Source organism: Sipha flava, unplaced genomic scaffold (genome assembly GCF_003268045.1).
Source record: "Sipha flava isolate LNK unplaced genomic scaffold, YSA_version1 82_pilon_pilon, whole genome shotgun sequence".
Taxonomy (NCBI): Eukaryota; Metazoa; Arthropoda; class Insecta; order Hemiptera; family Aphididae; genus Sipha; species Sipha flava.
Genome location: NW_020273624.1, coordinates 118,081 through 133,171, shown reverse-complemented (window position 1 = coordinate 133,171; position 15,091 = coordinate 118,081). Strand labels below are relative to the sequence as shown.

Here is a 15,091-nt window from a genome sequence, read left to right as displayed (position 1 = left end):
TTAAATTATTAAATCAACATTGCTTTGTTATTTAAACAATGCGCTGACAATTTATAGAAATAAACAATTTTAGTACTGGTATATCTAATGAGAAGATTTTAGCATAAAATACTTTATAAGTTATTATAAATATATAAATCATTCATACATAAGACTTGAAATATTGTATAACAGATGAAAAGTTTAAAAACAATCCGATTATTCTTTTAAATTTCAGCTTCAGTGTATTTATAAATATTGCATTTACCATAGTTAAAGATGATCTTGATTTTACATAAATAAATAAAACAAATAATTTATAAATATTACGTGATAAGGAATTAAAAAGTTTTGCATGGATTTTTGAAGTTTAGAACAAAGCAATTGTTTATCAAATTTTAATGTATATTTATGTACTAGATATTTTTTTTAATAAATAACACTCATGATTTCAGTTTATTTACATACTAAAATATTTTTATACATTACGAAGCTACTTTTAAATTACACAGTTTTAGCAACAAAAATATATAAGGACCATATGCATAATATGATATATTTTTACTAAAATTTTCAAATGTACATGCCAAACAAAATACCATTATTAATAATCATTATCGTTAACAAACATAATTTCTTATAAGAATCAAGAAAAATGTACTGGCATTAATCATTTTTCAGTGAAATATAATAATTATATTTCAATATAATATTACATAATTTAATAATAATGATATTTTAGTGCATTGCATCGATGATCAACACTTTTAACCATGTCATGTGAGAGACATTTAATGTTGATAAAATATACTATTTAGAAATAAATGCGTTTCATTGTATGCCTTGTGTTTATATTTTTTATAATGATAAAAAAAACCGGAATCTAATAAAGTTACCAACAAAAATAAATAGTTTTCCGTTTCATACTTCTCATCCATACTGATTAAAAATAAAATTGTATAACATTAATCGGAACTATATTTTCGTACGATGCTGAGAGAATAAATCATAAGCACACATAATATAAAATTACTATCCACAATTATCTATTAATCTAATTATCATTAAATAAACCATACAGTTAAGTTATTTTAATGTCCTAAATGTAAATATTAATTTAAATGTCAACTATATTTTATATACTGTATATTCTATAATTATATTCAATGAAAGTACTTGAATTCCACATATATATTTTTCTATTGATCCTATAAAATAGGTTATATGTCTAATTAAAGTTTTATTATTTAATCCCTTTTTGATATAATTTTTTATCGAGTTCTTTATCTTAACAATTATTAAATTTTTTCCTAAGATAATAGGCTTTAATAAACGTATATCAATTAGATCAGACATTTTTACAACTTGGTCCTTTTTTTATTAGTGTTCTTATTTCTGGGCTAATAGTTAATTATATTGCGATTCATAGGTTATTTTTTTTTTATTATAACCAATAGTTGATAACCATGTTTAATACGACGTGTTCATATCACAGTTTAAATTTAGGGTTTAAATTGTTATAGAATAACATTAATATAGTCAAATAGTTATAAGTAATTAGTTATAGTTTTTCTTTGTAAATTATATAATATTCGTGCGATTAAAGGAAATAACGCTGTTTTCTAATTCTGTGATCATTCAAGGACCTCCGACAACACAACGAATGAAAATAATAATCATAAAACTTATCATGCAACACTATCACAACGGACGAACCACCGGATGTAATTCCGGATTTATGCACCGAGGCCTTTTAAGGCTATAAATTTCGAAAACTTGGACGAAACTTGTGTGTCGTATAAGCGCATGATATAATTCGCTGATGTAGGCGATCGAAAACTTTGAGTAATAATGTAATTAACCGATCTTAAGTAAAGACATAATGATCCCATGAAACGTGTTTGCTCTTTGCTATTGGTACAATAGAAATGAGTGCCGACTAAACTGATAAATAATATTGAACTCGGAAGTCGGAAGTGTACCATATTTGTACTATTTTCAGTACGATTGTGATAAATTAACTGTGCCTTAAACAAATCATATGCATAAACCATTAGTTAACATTTGATTAAATGTCGTTTATAACTTCTGCGGTGTAAAATATTTAAGAAAAATAATCCATAGTGTTCATAGCTTAAATAAATAATAGCTCTAAGTTTATATGTATTTTACACAAAACGTTTTTTTATTATTACAATTATCAAACTTTAAACAAATTATATATTGCCATATACATAAGAAAATTTTAGTTAGAACTATAACGTGCTCGGATCGGACATGTTCACGAGTGATAATAATAAAAACAGTTGTTAGAATATTTTTCTCTATCAATAAACACAGAAGTATATGTATATCAAATATTTTATATTAAAATATAACCCATTTCGATCAATATTAATGATTTATTTTATTTTTCAAACCAATTTTTAAAATATAATACATTATTGGATGACGTAATACAATATTTGATTTATTAAAATAAATATTTATTGAAATTAAATACGTTTGAATAGATCTAAAATTTAATTTCAACTATCATGGTTCGCATGATTACATTTCATCTTTATTTATTATTTAATTAAAATTCAAATAATTTAGTTATATAATTAAACGGACACAAATGTTTTATATACGAAGAAATTAATACGTATCCAACATTGTTTCAATTAATTTATATATATCAACTATTTATGTCCAGCTTCACAATAAATTAGTAAAATGTATTTGGATAGGGTCGAATTCAGCGTGTTTTATTTCTAGAAAATGTACTGAAAACATAAATGTCAACATAAATTAAAGCCGTTCAAATAATCCTATCCCGAACCCTTCTCATTATAGTTCGAAACTGAAATAAAGTAATTTAGTAAGTTCTAAAAATAGATGTTGATAAAAAAGCACGTTTATTATTTTAGAAGTATGTACAGTGATGTGGTTTTGAATGAAATTAAGATTAAATCATCTATATTGTATTTTAAAAAATTAATTAAAACACACAATAAAGGCTAATTTGTTTTCATTACAGTTTATGATTTATCGATACGAATACAAACCCTGGAGTTCAAAAATATAATGCATGAAGAATTTATAGCACTTGATTATGAAGATAATACATATTATGAAATATTTATTTATTATAAATATTTCAATGAACTTAATTTCCTATATTCATAACTAGTAAATGTTGTCTGACTGACTTCAAGCGCTCAAATAGTAAGAGTTAATTATTATTCTAAATGTCAGTATATTTACATTATCGTAATAAATTGTTCAATTGATTTCTAGGTAAAGATAATTAAGATGTAAAACTGAAAAAAAAACCCAGGAAAGAGATATATGGAGCATCAGAAAACAATTATTTTTGTTTTTGCTTTTTTTATGCACTTTCAAAAAAGTAATTTTATTCAATAAACATGGTATTTGGACAGCAGTGTAATTTAATTATTTTCATCATCAACTATGTCACGCGCGGACAGTGGTACTGTACCCACACTTTTAAGAGTCCCGTGTTATATTCGAATTTTTGTGTCTTATCCGTGTCGAAGCTTTCGAATCTTCTACCATTTGACGTGGTTTTTTAACACTTAAACCCTGCGTTGTCAGATCAATTCGTTAAACCCACGTACCACAGGGGGAACCCAATTTTTTATATTATAACTGTAAATGCTAGCTAAGAGGTACAATGTATAGTATAAAATACGTATTAATCTTACTTCCAAGGCACTGATACTCGCGGTGACCTTTGAACCAGTGATTAGAATACGTGTTTCTATCTTAGTTAAAAACTAAAATTAAATCTGATATACGCCAATTATATAAATTTCTAATACATTTTCACAAATAGTTATATGTTTGTTAAATCAGAAAAACAACCGGATATCCCAACCTCATATAGACCTATTAGCCTCTTACCCAACCTTTCAAAAATCTATGAAAGGCTTATTCTTAAACGTTTATCACCACATATATTCGCAACAAATATACTTCCGGCTTCACAGTTCGGCTTCAGAGCTAAACACAGCCATATCTCAGGCCTTTGATCAAGTATGCCACAAGGGCATACTGTTTAAATTACGGAAATTTTTACCCTCACTGCTTTTTCTTTTAATTAAATCTTACCTTACAAATCGCTATTTTCAAATACGCTGCGGATCATCAACGTCAATTATAGCTCCAATTACCGCCGGTGTACCTCAAGGTAGTATCCTCTCACTCATACTCTTTAATATATATACTTCTGATCAGCCCACAACTTCAAACAACACAATTGCCGACTATGCAAATGATAAAGTAATATTTTCAGTTCATAACGATCCAAATATAGCCTCTACTAATTTACAGTCTCATTTAAATCTACAATCTGAATGGTATGAAAAATGGCCATACAACTTTTACTCTTAGATATGGTCACTATCCAAATGTTTCGATCAATAATATAACCACCCCTCGATGCTGTTATATATTTAGGTTTAATTCTTGACTAAAAATTAACATGAAACAAAAATATTAGAGCTAAAAAATTAATCCTTAACGCTCAGTCTAGGTCATTAAAAACGTTATTATTTAAAAATAAATTTATTTGTTTGAAAATTAAATTACTAATTTACAAATCTCTTCTAAAGCCTTTATGGACATATTGGTTACAACTTTGGGGATCGGCAAAAAAATCAAATTTGAATAAAATTCAAGTCTTTCGAAATATTACTCTAAAAAATATCACTAATGCTCCTTTCTATATCTCTATTTTAACCCTTCACCAAGATTTAAATATTAAAACTGTTACAACTGAAGCGGAATTATTTTACTTACGGTTTTTTGCCAAACTAGAAAATCACTCCAACCCACTAATAAAATAATTACATACCTTTACACTTCTTTAAAACCCACAACGCAGACTTAAAAGAAAATGGTGCCATAAGCATTTAAATTAAAAATGTCCCGTCAATTGTAAATATATACCAAGCTAAGTATTACTAATGGGTGGCTTCTTATTCAAGTAATTGTGTGTATACTTATGAATAAAAAAAAAAAAAAAAAATCACTAACAATTACCACTGAAAAATTATTATCTAGAGCATTTATTTTTGCAGTAAGTTCAGTGTCTAACGATTAGACTTTTAACATAAATATTTGTATGCCCAATATTTATTTTCCTTCAGTATTCGGATGTTTTCAATTATGTATAATATAAAATTTATATTTATTTATATTTACATTTAATGTAATTTGCACAATGTTCCTCTAATTTTATTTATTAAGAATTTGATCAACTGTTCATTAGCCACTTAAAAAATATCTTGAGCAATATTATGGTATTCTAAATGATTCACCAAAACTTATTAACGGAACAACAATAACATTAAAATCGATCGATCTCTCATAATTTGAAGAAAATAAACACACGAGTTTTCTTACATAACTATATGATGTAATAATGAAAAATTATACTCAGGGAATGTAAAATATCTGTATAGAATAGCACATAAAATTGTATCGATATTAAACAAATTATATGAATCATGATTATCGTGCACGTTTTAACGACGCATTTGCAGAAATGACATAAGGCACATGTTTCAATAAAATCGTGAAAACGAATAAAATTGATTATATATATATATATATATATATATATATATATATAGAATTTTATATTTTGATTTTGTTTTAAGAGATTTTTTTTTATACATTTTATTCACGTCATAAATTTCCCATTGAAACATAGGTAGAATTAATTTCTTTCAATATGAGTAGATATTTAATGCATATATTATACGAATACAATGAATATAATTCAATGTTAATTGAAAACTGCCGTAAATAATAAAAAAAATATGTCACTACTGAGAAATATTAATGATAATGCTAATGGAGGAAAACTTTGCATAATTAATGGACAGGTGATTTTTGAAATTAAATTACGAAAGTGTTATACATCGTAATGGTCGTGGGGCTGGTAATTTTACGTGCTATTATATATCCCCGAAGACGGAGAAAGAAAGATTGCAAGAGAGAAATCTCCGACTAAAAACTTGAAAACTCCCATAAGTCCTATTTAATTTACCGAGTAAAACACCATCGTGACTCAGGCATCGAGTAGAGCGCAATAGTATAATAAAACGTGTACAAACTGAACGAAAATAAGTTCGCAACAATAATATGACATGCATTGTTTATGTATTTAATTAGTTATAAACAATTATCCGTTTCATAAATGCATACGAAAATAAAAATAAAAATATCCTAGATGATAAAACGCACGACGACTGTCGATGGGTACCTCTATAAACTATTGATGCGACAACTACAGACAAATATTACCATAACACAAGTTTGAAACTCATGATATCATGATATTATGGTTACAGCGTCGGAACCACGACGGCCCTTGTTAAGAGCAACTTGTGGTGAACCATCGCGGAACAGATCAACAAGTCGTATACCGATTCCGTATTATATACATACACGACAGTCCGATTCGTCCTGGTTTGGAATCCCGACAAAAATTCTTGTGAAGGGTGTGCCAGCGCGCTCGGTGCGTCAAGGAAAACGTTTGGAAAAAAAATAAATAAATGAACGTCGTAGTCGAGGTTTTAACGGCTGAACCGCGGAGAGTGGAAACAAAGTGACACGTCGTACGATAAACACAACATTACGTACGTTGCATCTTCGGTAAAACCGGTTCTCGGAAGCCACCCTCCGATGACGAATGCGAACGGGGTCCAAAATCGATGACGCGTACTACAGGTGTCTAATCCTTCTCAATGCAACGACAATATTATTTTACGACCGCGATGTTGAGGACTCCAAAACTTGTGTCAACCTGCTACAGTAACGGATCTATAAGGAATGGATATCACGTAAGACGGTCTCTAGACTTTCATAAACGTCGCGGAAAAAAACAATTACATTTCACGTCGATTAAAAAAAGATTAGGTTCTCTGGCCACTATTTCATACGATTGAAATAAAAACATAAAATTAGCTAAAAAATAATCAAAATCAACCCACATTGAAACATTGTATACGTCGCTCCTGATAAACTCTTGGATGCCCTTATTAGTCGTATGTTTATAGATATTTGCAAACATATATGGGGGTATCCGAGTTGGAGATTTTTCATTTATTCTTTTTTCAACATTGATACAACTTCGACACTACCGTAAACCGTACATCATAATACGAAATATGTTACATCGTGGATCTTATTACCTTTGTCCTGGAGGCATTCGAACACAAACAGTTAACCGTCGTCGGCGCTACGTTGTCAGGTGAACAAGCGCAAATGTCGCAAATGTTTCGGCCTGAAGTGGCAGTGGCAACGGTGGCGATGCTGTAAAAAGCCAAAAACGCGACAGTCAACAGGAAGAACCGGTGACAGATCATCATCGTGCGGATTTCGTTCGGACTATATAGTCGGAAACGGGCTCCGTCGGCAGAGCAGAGGTATAACCGGTCACTGTGGCGCACGAACTCGGATTTCGCGAATCCACTGGAAAATATCACGACGAGAGAAATATAATGAACACGTGTGTACTTCTTTTGTTTTTTAACTACGATATGTGTACGATGAAGTGTAAACACGGCGAAGAACGCGTTACGGACGGAGCTCGAGGAGGACTGCGAGCTGAGCGGATGTTACTGCACCGGGTCGGGCGAGCGACACTTTTCGGGATTATTGTAATGACGCGACGGGGGAAAAAAATAAAATAAAGAAGAAATGCGTTTTAAATATACATATAGTGCGTATGTTGTTGGTGCGTGCGCGGACTGAACGACGTGCGCGAGTCGTACATGTGTTGTGCCGGAGGCTTATCATCGCCGGTAGGTGTATGCACACGCAGCAGCAGCAGACCCCTTCCGTCCTGTCCACCTCCTACTCCTCCGCACGCACGTCACTTGGTCGCCACTGACGTTTCAACGCCGCTACCTACTATGCTGCTGCTGCTGCTGCTGCACACTCCCACCCGCCGCACGAGCACACCACCGCAGCGGGGAACTGATGATGTTCTGTGCAACAACTGATTACCATCGGGGTTTTTTCCCAGCCCCTCTCACCCTTCCGCTCGACAGCGTCTATCCGAGAAAACCGGTACCTGCGAGGGTCCCGGACGACCAAATGTGGCCGCCCCGTACTCGGGTCTTAAGGTCTAATGGCAGTGTTTCTCAACCTTTCTTATTCCCTCCCCCTAATAAGCTTTCCATAAACCTCTACCCCAAATCGATTTTAATTTTTAGCCGAATTCGATTAAATCTAATAAACACCACTTAACGTTGCATCCCATGTTCAAACTCTAACTGTAACGTGACACAACCGAAATAATGGGACGATTACTTTTTCAATCTTGATTCCATGCCCCTCCTAGTCAAACGTGCTTATCGTACCTAATCTTACGGATTCTTAAATTTGTACATTCTACGTTTCAATAAAAAAATGCAAATGTCATCATTTCGTAATCGCTATACCACACATAGTAATACCTGCCAAACGTCCTAGCTAGGGTTAGGAATTCTCCCGGTTGGGAAACACTGGTCGAACATAATGTTTCCACATGTCGCGGGGGGACTATGGCGACCACGAACGTCGAGTGCAGGTTAATCTCCGGGCCCATTATAATATTATGTGGAAACGATCGTACAAGTGAATATTACTGTACAGCGATCACAAAAATGTTTTTACCGTATGTACGCACGCGTTTGGAATAACAATAATAAAAATCATAATACACGGTGTCGTACCGTTTTTTATACAGTCACAATGATATTCCGGTTTCCGTAAAAACCAAAACTATTCGTTGTACATCGCGAAGAGACGCTCTCTGTTCACCGTTATTCCGAGTTCGTTTCAATCGTGACAATTACAACGCAGCGTTTATAAATATAAACAAACGTGGTTGAAAAATCGATTTATTCGTTTACACCCTTCTGTATACAATAATTATACAGTATACATGTATATTAGTATTATGTCCTATTTCTAATCATAAAACATACGCATATAAACGTAGTATATGTATGATATTAATTGATTTCATCAGAGTAATAATATCACAACTCATTTTTTGTGTTCATATTTACAACAATAGTAATGCACAAACGCACGCGTTTGTTATACAAACTTACATACCAAATAGAATATCATAAATTTAAATTAATTAAACAAAGATAGGATAGTTTCAATCGCAAAATATTTGAAATTGGCTTGTCGGCTAATTAATGTGTAAAGTTGTAAGGAATATTACATCCCAAGCTCTTTAAAGTCGTTTAATTTTTTAAATAAGAGTTCTACGAATCTGCAAAATGGAACTTTATGATATAAATTTACATAATAATATAATTCAAAGCGTGTTTTGCTATATATAATTTTGCAAATTCCGACTGTATTTACAGAACGTAATTTATTTAAATTGTGTATAGTAATTTTTTTTTTTTTAGTTAACTTTAAAAACTAACTTGTATAAGTTAATTACTTTTGTGTATTTGTTTTGGATTAATTTGAACGCTTTATACGGAGCGAAAATACATTCTACTGTAATTTCAGATATGTATTTTCATCCTCTATATTTTATTGGGTAATCAGTTCATAATAATATTTTGTCCTGCACGTGCGTTTATTAGCAATTGATTTGTTCTTTGTAAATAATCTACATATTTCATAATTAAGGTCTGTTTTTACTCTGTAGATGATCATAATTAATGGTATTCGGGACATAGCTGATTAATAGATTTTCAATTTGGTCGTAATGTACATTTTCGTTGAATCATTTCCGGTACATTGTAATTATTACTCAAAACAACTGTACATTGAAAGAAATTTTATATTTTTATAGTTAATAAAATTGATGATTTCAATAAGATACTTTAATACAACATAAATATATATTTAAAATAATTTTAACATTTAAAACGATGTGACAAAAAAGTCTGAAAATGTCAAAAACATTTGCGGAGATAGTTATCATGCGTGTAATATACTTATAATACAAAATAATATTTTAAAAAAAATAAATAATAATATCCATACCAAATAGTATAAAATATTAAGTACCATATTTTAATGAAAGTAAAAGTGATAATATTTGTTTATCACCTTTCCATTAAATTTTATTTCGATAGATAGTATTCACAAAAATTAAATTTAAAAATAAAACAAACTATTCATAGTAAGTATAATTGTATCATTAAATAGAACCTAGTCGTTTTTCCAACGGCTTATCAACGGTTGATTTATTCCAAATGTACATTGAAATATTTAACAAGAATATTTAGTTGTCATTGATATTTTATTTTATACTATATAGATATTTACAGTACACGGGTAAGCTAAAATTAATTTACTTTTTTTATCATCAAAGGCAACATTTAAAGATACTACTTTATTTTTATAATATTATTAATTTTGTGTTCATATAACGGATGCAATGGATTTTTTATATTTTTTTCTACGATTACCGTTTACCGAGAACATTATCTTTATTATTGCTGTTAAAAAGCAGTTGAATTTTATGTATTGTTCGACATGGACCTTGGTTTATTATCATTTAGCTGAGCGATCTTTAAACCCCGTCAAAAAATGTGTACACATAATATACACGCATACATATATATATATATATATATATATATATATATATATGATTATTTAATTAAAATAAATATGTTATTCGATATTGAAGTGATGTTCCATGGCTCTGCGATCGATTTGCGTTCAACAAACAAATGATATAAAAATGTATACATCAGTGTTATACGTGCGTGACGAATTTCATAATAATATATTTATGACACTATATGTATAGATATATGTACACGGAAAAAGTGCCAAGTGAGACCAGAGTTAACAATTAATTTCAACACACGGATACCTACCGACGGTAATTAACATTTTTTTTTTTTACTTAAATTTTCACTGTGTGACTTTAATTCGATTCGATTCGAAAACCCTATTAACTCAAGCTGCACGAAAGGATATGATATAAAATATGTTAATGCAATTAATGAACGTTGAGGTTATACTCTATATATATATATATCTACCTTACAATGAGTACTAAGTACTAATAAAAGCTCGACAAAAATATTATGCTATATTGATTAACTCCGAACCTAACGATATTTTCTGTCAATATAATGCACAGCGTGTCCGGGGAGATACAGTTAAAGATAGAAAAAGAGAAAGAGAGAGAGAGAAAAATTTAAAAACAGGACAAGTGAAAAAATTAACGCGCAATTAGTCGAAATGATTTCCAAAATATCCTTTCATACAATATTATCGACTCGCTTTAAGAACACGCGGTGACTGTTAAAATTTGGATGTTTAGCAAACGCCGCAAACATCCTCTCCTAATTCATCCCATTGAAACTAATGAACTAAGAAATCCGACACAGATGTCTCGGTAAAAACTGTTGCTAAGCACGTCCGCGCATCTCTTCAAAAGACTATTAAAAACCGAAATATGTAGAATCATTTAGACATGTGCTTCAGTGTTGTTTAAACACAGCAGGGGTTCGGGTGCAAAAACCACCCCTTACCCCCGGAAACGCCATTTATTTTATTTTCGGCTACGCGTTTAGTTTAGGTTAAACGTTTAGTTCATCACGTGTTTGGCAGTAATAACCGATTTATTATTTTTTCGACCGGATATTATCCAGAATCATTTATTCATCCTACTTGTGGTAGATCTTAAAGGATTAAGATCAAATATTATCATAAATGTGTATGCTAATGGATTTCCTTAGGCGAAGGAGCAGGATAATAATATTTTATAATTGTATTCTGTCCAGTCTCCCGATATTACGTATTGAAAAAACATCCCATCGTGAAATTAATCGTATAAGATTTAAATTAGAAATCTGCAGATTTGATTAGGTCATAATTGTAGATTCTTATACGGCCGAGACAAAAGAATGTATTGATTTTACAATAATGTTTCGAGTGGTAAGTACGCCACCTACATAAAAAGTCTTGTGTATCATAATTATTATTATTATAGTATAGCGTTTCATTAAATCAAGAATCAAGAATCGGATTAGTCTGACATTACAAAAACCCTCTAACCGCTAAAAACTCCCTTGCTCGTCGCTTTGTGTGTAATATTCATATCGTAACATGCGACGGAGCATAACATTTCCAATTATTCGTACTACACACTACATATTTTAAACAAACATGTGTAGGCTGGTAACCAGTTACGTTAACGGATGAAAACGGGTTACCCTTTTGAAAAGGAATTTTTCCTATTAAGTATAAACCAATTTTACTAATATTTATAAATTTAAGTGACCCGTTTTTATGATTCCAATAAATAATATATTTTAAACTTTTTTTTTAATTACTTTATAAATATATATATATATATTAATACTTCTTAATTTATTCATTGAAAACGTTAAGTAAATATTAACTGATGAAATGTTTAGTGACTGCCGAGTTGTATTTTTTAATAATATTTCAAAAAATAGAAAAATATTTACTACACACTTAACTTTTTATAATATACAAAATGTACTACAATACAGATACAATTTAAAGTTTCGATACACGGTCTGCATGATAAACATAATATGCTTGTTCGTCAAATTTTAATAACATATTTATGTACGGTGTATTTGTATCATCGGATCACATTGTATATCCATCCACTCGGTGATTGTAGCATAATCGAACCGAGATTGTTTATTAACTGTTCTAAGTAGTTACAATCAAACATTATGTTATATGTATTATAATGAATAAAGTGCTTAACATATACCATGGTACAGTTAATAGTATAATATTTAACAGCCTAAAAATGAACAATGATTTTCCTGCATCGTTTAGTTCAGTTATACTTATAACATATAGGTACCACGCATAATAATAATAAAGCCTTCACCGTACAATGATCTAAAAAGAAAATTTGGCCCGTTAAAATGAATAGTTAACGGATAATGGTTATAAATACAAGTGTAACGTTTATATACACAATAATACATACTTATTAATATAGTATACAAGTGTATATTAAACACTTGTAATATATATAAGAATCAACGGACTTTTGGCTAGTCTTTATATACGATGATGTGTTAATGTATTTATGTATTTTCAACAAAAGAGGTCATAGTGTTTATATTTTTAATACTATTTTATACATTAAATTCTTCATCCTCCTCCAAGTGGTCATTATCATTATCCATATTTACTGATGCATCAAATCAATTTAAAATAAGTAATAATTTTATTTCTTTCGATAATTGAAAACTGTTTATTTTTTTTTTTTTTGGGTAATGTTTTCATTGTTGATAAATAAAGAACAGACACGAGTAACAAGTGAAGGATGTCTTCATTTGTTTTTAACCTAAAACATTAAATGTAAAAATAGAATAATAGAACAATTTTCCATAGTGACATTCTCTATATTTTTGCGAATCCTTATTTTTGGTTTCTGCTGCTTCTTCGTAAGTTATTCGGTAAATTTTTTATAATTCCATTTATATTAATTTGTTTTATTTTTTTATTTTAACAATATAACTTGCTCAACAGTTATAATGCATACTATACAATATCTGTACCGTGTATTTGTATTGCATGTACACTTCTAGGCATGTAATACCAAAAATAAAAGCTAACGTAAAGTCTAGCTGTTTTTAAAGAATACAAATAAAAATATATTTTTATCAATTTTATGATTGCTTAATATAGCCGTAATATTTTAGAAACTCGTTGGATTAATCGAATGTCAAATCCTTTGATGCTAACAATATTTTCAGCATTTTTAAAAAATGCACGGGCTCTGTTTCCATCATCAGTTATTTCAGCTCCTTAAACAAAATTATAAATAAAAAAAAATTAAACAAGACCCATGAATTATTAAACACTTACATAACAACATAACATCGACTAATAAATCTAATTATAAATGAAATTTATTTTATGTATATATATTATTTTTTACTTTTGTAATATTTTTTTGTGTTCTAATTATTTAACCTTAATTACAATTTGTATTAATTAATTTATGTATTTGCTTATATATGTTTATAAATACTCGTATTTACAATATTATTTACATGCTATGTTTTAACATCTAGACGATGTGTCTGACAATATATATTGATGAATATAATATCTAAAATGTTAACTTTCAAGGTACCTATCTGATAAAGTAATAATACATTTTCTATGGTAATTAAGTTACCAAAATTTGAAAGATAGCTAACAACAGTTAAATTATACATAATTAGAAAATTAAGAAATTGTATTATAACTAAAAATAGATAATTTAAAAGCAAAACTGGACAATTTCCATTTATAGCCTTTTAAACTCACGAGTACTATTCTTAAAACTTGAATATCTGACCTTGAATTAAAAAGCCCATATTAATTTTTCAAAATCAAAAAAAAAAATTACACATTATTCATGAAAAATAAAATAGGTACTCGATAAATTAACGACGAACATGTGCTTGCTCGCAATAATTCATTTCTTATTTGCAGTTATTTTGATATGGTTATTACAAAAAGTCATATTTATAATCGGTATATTATAGACAATCGTTTATCGTCAAAATAGTACTTATAAGTCAATTTTTTTATTACTTTTTAGGCGTCAAACTTAAATTTTGGTTCACCGCACATTGCCACTGGAGTGAAGTCATATTTTGATACACTATAAAAATCTCGGACATTCGATGCAACACAGTGCAACCGTTATAAAAAAAGGAATTCTTAAAGGTGTTTTTTCATACCTACATGTATTGATATAATATATACATTTTTATAGTTGATATTACGGATTTTACGTTATACACATTCATCTCGTTCGTCGCCGATGAAAATATCGTAACGATTCTACTGTTAAAAGAGACATTTCCATTGTGTTATCATGAATTATTTAAAAAATTCAAAAGCACATTTGCTTTTTATTGATTTTAGAAATTTAATAAAAATTCGGTTTGCTGTTCACAAGCAATTTAAACAATTTATAATATACATTCATTCCAAGATACTGGTCGTAATACCACGGGTTTAATCTTCTGAACTTTTATGAAAACCGTATTATATTTTTACATATTTGTTCAAATATCTCTTAAAAGAGAAAAAAAATAATAATAACACAATAATGAAAGTAGTA

At 29.5% G+C, this 15,091-nt stretch overlaps 1 protein-coding gene across 1 annotated transcript in view; it reads right to left on the bottom strand.

Annotated features, from left to right (window-relative positions):
• Positions 1-7,836, bottom strand: part of LOC112693218 — a 32,252-nt gene extending 24,416 nt beyond the window's left edge. The window contains exon 1 of the mRNA XM_025568194.1: positions 7,188-7,836. Coding sequence (XP_025423979.1) covers positions 7,188-7,364 — 177 coding nt within the window. The 5' untranslated portion in view covers positions 7,365-7,836. The remainder of the gene's footprint in view (positions 1-7,187) is intronic.
• Positions 7,837-15,091: the final 7,255 nt, after the last annotated feature.